General features: G+C 28.3%; 1 protein-coding gene across 1 annotated transcript; it reads right to left on the reverse strand.

The window, feature by feature from the left end:
* LOC101240731 (basic phospholipase A2) lies at positions 1–3684 on the reverse strand. Its single transcript, XM_065813274.1, has 3 exons — positions 3457–3684; positions 750–932; positions 1–260 (listed from the first exon to the last, which is right to left on the reverse strand). Exons 1-3 carry the CDS (start codon positions 3557–3559, stop codon positions 139–141), a joined length of 408 nt encoding a protein of 135 aa, XP_065669346.1. The 5' UTR covers positions 3560–3684; the 3' UTR covers positions 1–138.
* Positions 3685–4258: the final 574 nt, after the last annotated feature.

Genomic DNA, 4258 nt, shown 5'->3' on the forward strand with positions numbered 1-4258 from the left:
TTATTCAAAATATTTTTTATTTTAAACATTCAAAAAACAAAAGAACAAAAATATACATAAGCTACAAAATATTTTGTTTACATATCAGAGAAGAAAATCCAAACACGGTATTACACAGTCCAAAACATCTCATATCCTTTAACATTTGTGAAGCAATCGATATCCATAAAATTTTCTATTATAATTTTGTTTACTCAAACATTTTGAAATTGCTTGATCACATTCGCATATTTCTCGTAAACAAGTTCCATTTTCATTTACTTAAATTAAAACAAACTTTTTTTGACACATCAATTAACAAATTTATCTTAATATTATTTAAAAACAAAATTAAATTACTTAGCAACAAGCAACTAAATAACAATCTTTAGCTTTTTCTACTAAGCAAGATTTATAAAATTATTTATGTGAAAGATTTATGAAGTCTATTTGTATAACAAATTTTATTTTTATATCAAAATTTAAGTTAATGTGAAGTAATACCTACATATATTTTTATTAACGTTTACCGCTCGGTAAACATTAATAAAAATATATCGACAGAGCTACGGTTCAAACAAACATTTTTATTTTATTTTTTTACTATGGAGAGGTAGTAAACAAAAAAAATAAAACATATTCCTCAGAAATAAAAAAATATGTAAAACTAATATCGGAAAAAATAGAAGTTTTACAAAGACTATGCAATTTATACATGCAGAATTATCAAACCTGACTTGTTTATTTATTGTCACAACAAAGTAACTTACAACATTTGTCTTTATCAAACGAGTATTGTGCTATATATGGGTTGCATTCTTTTTTGCTCAGTATACGATCATAGCAGTGGTCATGCCTTTTGCAGCAACTATCTGCTTTATCCACTGGTTTTCCAGACCCACCTGGCCCACACCAACACCCATAATCATCATAAGCAAAGCAATGAAAGAACTCTAAATAAAAATTTAAACATTACAAAACAATATTTTAATCGCTAAAAATTATCAAGTTTAAGCAATTCATGTCTGAGAGCATCAAATGGCAAATTATTTGACTTGTCAAATCAAACAAATAAGATAAAATAGACAAAATTTTATGCGTTTTATAAGTTTTGCGTGTGAAAAAAGGTAAAAACTTGGAAGCTAAAAGGTGAGCTTGTTGACATATCTTGTTCTGAATAACCGCCAAAGTTTTTGGAAGACCAAAGAAAGTTCATTCAAATCTTTCACTAATCCTTTTCTAATGAAAATATAAACAGAAAACTTGTTAAAGGAACGTTAGTGATAAAAGGTATCGAGTCTTACATTGCAATACAAAAATTTATCTTGTCAACCATAGATTGAGGTAAAGACAAAAATGATGCAAAGAACATTTACATTGAGCAGTAGAAAATTCGTGAAAATTGATATAAAGCAACGAGTCAAATCTTCAGGTTGTAAACTGCAAAGGAAGAATCTATTTTAAAAAGTTTGCTAATGAAAAATATTATTTACAAGCAAGACGATAAGACAGTCGAGGCTCAGTTGGTATATGGCAATGTTTTTTCCCACTATGATCTGATGAACCAACAAAAGCCAAACATATTCTGGCACGCATAGCACATATTTAAACACAATAGTTCTACACAAAAAGAAAGAATTTGTTGTTTTGGTGCCCAAGATCAACAGACAAGATCAGACAAGAACACTTGTGTTGAAAGTATTCGGTCATGGATTGATACCATAAAGATACCATGATTGGTTAACCATAAAGTTTAATCGAGTATTTGGAGTAACTTTGGATAGAATGATGATTAAAAGTACCACGTGAGATTTACATAAAATTTTTTGGATCAATTCAGAAACGAGTCTTTGCTATCAAGCAAATAAGGTCACTTTAAATATTAGATCTGTATTTTTTTTCAATTCTCTGTTTACATTGTTAACTTATGTAATTAACTTTTATAATTTCTTTTTTCAAGTATTTTATCCTTCTAACTTATTTTTTTTAAACTGTTTTATAAACTTTTTTGCATAGTTTGATGATTTTTGATTTAAAAATGAAAATAAAAATCTAATTCATTTTTCTAATTTTTTTTAATCAAAAAATAAACAGAAAAGATTGAATTAAAACTCGATAAAACTTTTGTGAATCTCTTTTTTTTTAAATTATGCTTCTTTAATTTTTTGTCTATTAGTTTAAGTTAAACATTATAGATGATATTCTAATTTAATGAATTCAACAAATTTTTTCGTGTTACTTTTAGTTTTGTTTATGTACTTGATCAATTACATAATACTGTTGATCAAGTACATAATACTGTTATTGATTATTAATGTATATAGTTCTTTTTAAGGTTGTTAGCTCTGTTTAAACGATGTTAAACATGTTAAAAGTTAACATGAAAGTGAAGATTTTAATTTTTCCAAACAACATTGTAAGAATAAAAAGATGAATTTTGATATTGTAGCTAACTAAATTTGATATCATCATTAAAAAAAATCAGATTTAAATTTACACAATGAAACATCTGCTTTAACTATGAAAAAGATGGTGGTTGTGAAAGTAAAAGATTTTTTTCATGAAATGACAACCAGTAAACAGGACCGTCCCAAACGAGGGGTGTATGGGGTATTCCAACCCCCCTCCTTCCCCAAAGCTGTCATATAAGCATTTGAGTTGGCACATTGAGCAAGTTTTGAACTTTTTGGCAAATTGGCAAATTGCAACTATTGAGGAATTTTTTTTTTTTTTTGGTGTCTCTAGTTAGCGAAAAATACACACAACATCCCCCCCCCCCCTCCCCATGAAAGACCTCTTCGGGACGGCCCTGCCAGTAAATAGTTTCAATTTCAACATTTTGATCCAAGATCAAAATTATTGCATTATGATCAAACTTTATTATCTTTTAGTTGATTGTTTGAATTTTTTTTTAACAGTATAATTTTTTAACAGTATGTTGTTTGGCGCAACAACTAATTTAAATCAACTGCTCATTGGGATCGTCTATAAGTTAAATCACTTTTTTCAACCGTTTTTGAATACTTTAGTAATAAGTTTTGTATGAGTCGTCACAAACCACTAACCCCCTTCCCCTTAGAGCGTGACGTAATTTATGGACGACCCATTATTGAGTAAAAGTTCAAAAACTAAGTAAAATTCAAAAAAAATTTTACCGAAATATTGTGTTATTTGTAAAATATTTTTATCAATAGCAAGAAAATTATCATTTATAATCTTTTAAATCATTTGTAAAAAATTTATCTTAAATTTTCAATGGTTAAAATTGTATTATTTGTGTCTGTTGACGCTTTAAAATATTGCGATTGTAATGCTTGTTAGTCACTAATAAGTATAACAATCGCAATGGGGTACACACTAATTTAGAGTGTAATACCCCAAAAACAATCGTTAAACAAAACCCAATACTGCTTCATAATACTACTTTTCTAGTGTAGCTTAATGGATTACTTACAACAAAAAACGGTACAATGTTACCTTTTTTTGAATAGAAGTCAATTAGTTCACATAGCTCGTTTAATCCTCCATTAGAAAAATTTATCAACGCGACAAACGTAAGAAAATTTTGTACAAAATGCATAAATATTTTTTCAAATTGAGTTCTTAAGCAATTTAGTATTTTAGGTTACTGAAGAACAATAAAGTGACGAGATGCAAAAACAAATACAATATATAACATAAGGTAACTTTTCGATAAATATTATGGTAATATGATCGTTATGTAATATGATCGTTTTGCGGTCGTGACATATGAGGCCGGGTAAATAAAAATGAGCAATTGCTTTTACTCGGTTGTTGGTCAGCTTTACGTGATTAAAAACTTAAACAATTTTGTTTAAGTTTTTATTTACGTAAAGCTGAGCAATTACTAAGTAAATTGCTTAACTTTACGTGAATAAAAATTATAACAAAACTGGTGAAGTTTTTATTCACGTAAAGCTGACCAATTACTGAGTAAAAGCAATTGCTCATTTTAAATCGCCCGGCCTATGATCTTAGATTTTATATCTTTTTATGACAGCGGTTGTGATAATCTTTTTACAATAATGACGTGTAGTTTCTAATTCTGCGGTTTTGTTTTACGTTCAAATATTTTTTATATATTACCTGAAGATTTTTAAAATTTTAAATAAAATCAAACATGCTAATAATGAATCTGGATTTCTAAAACGCTTAATAAGCATAGAACTTTCACTGTCTGTGGGATAAGTCACATGAAGTCTTATTAGGCGTCCGCAAGACGTCGTACACCTTACAGACGTCTGTGCCCGGTACGCAA

Source organism: Hydra vulgaris, chromosome 12 (genome assembly GCF_038396675.1).
Source record: "Hydra vulgaris chromosome 12, alternate assembly HydraT2T_AEP".
NCBI classification, from domain to species: domain Eukaryota; kingdom Metazoa; phylum Cnidaria; class Hydrozoa; order Anthoathecata; family Hydridae; genus Hydra; species Hydra vulgaris.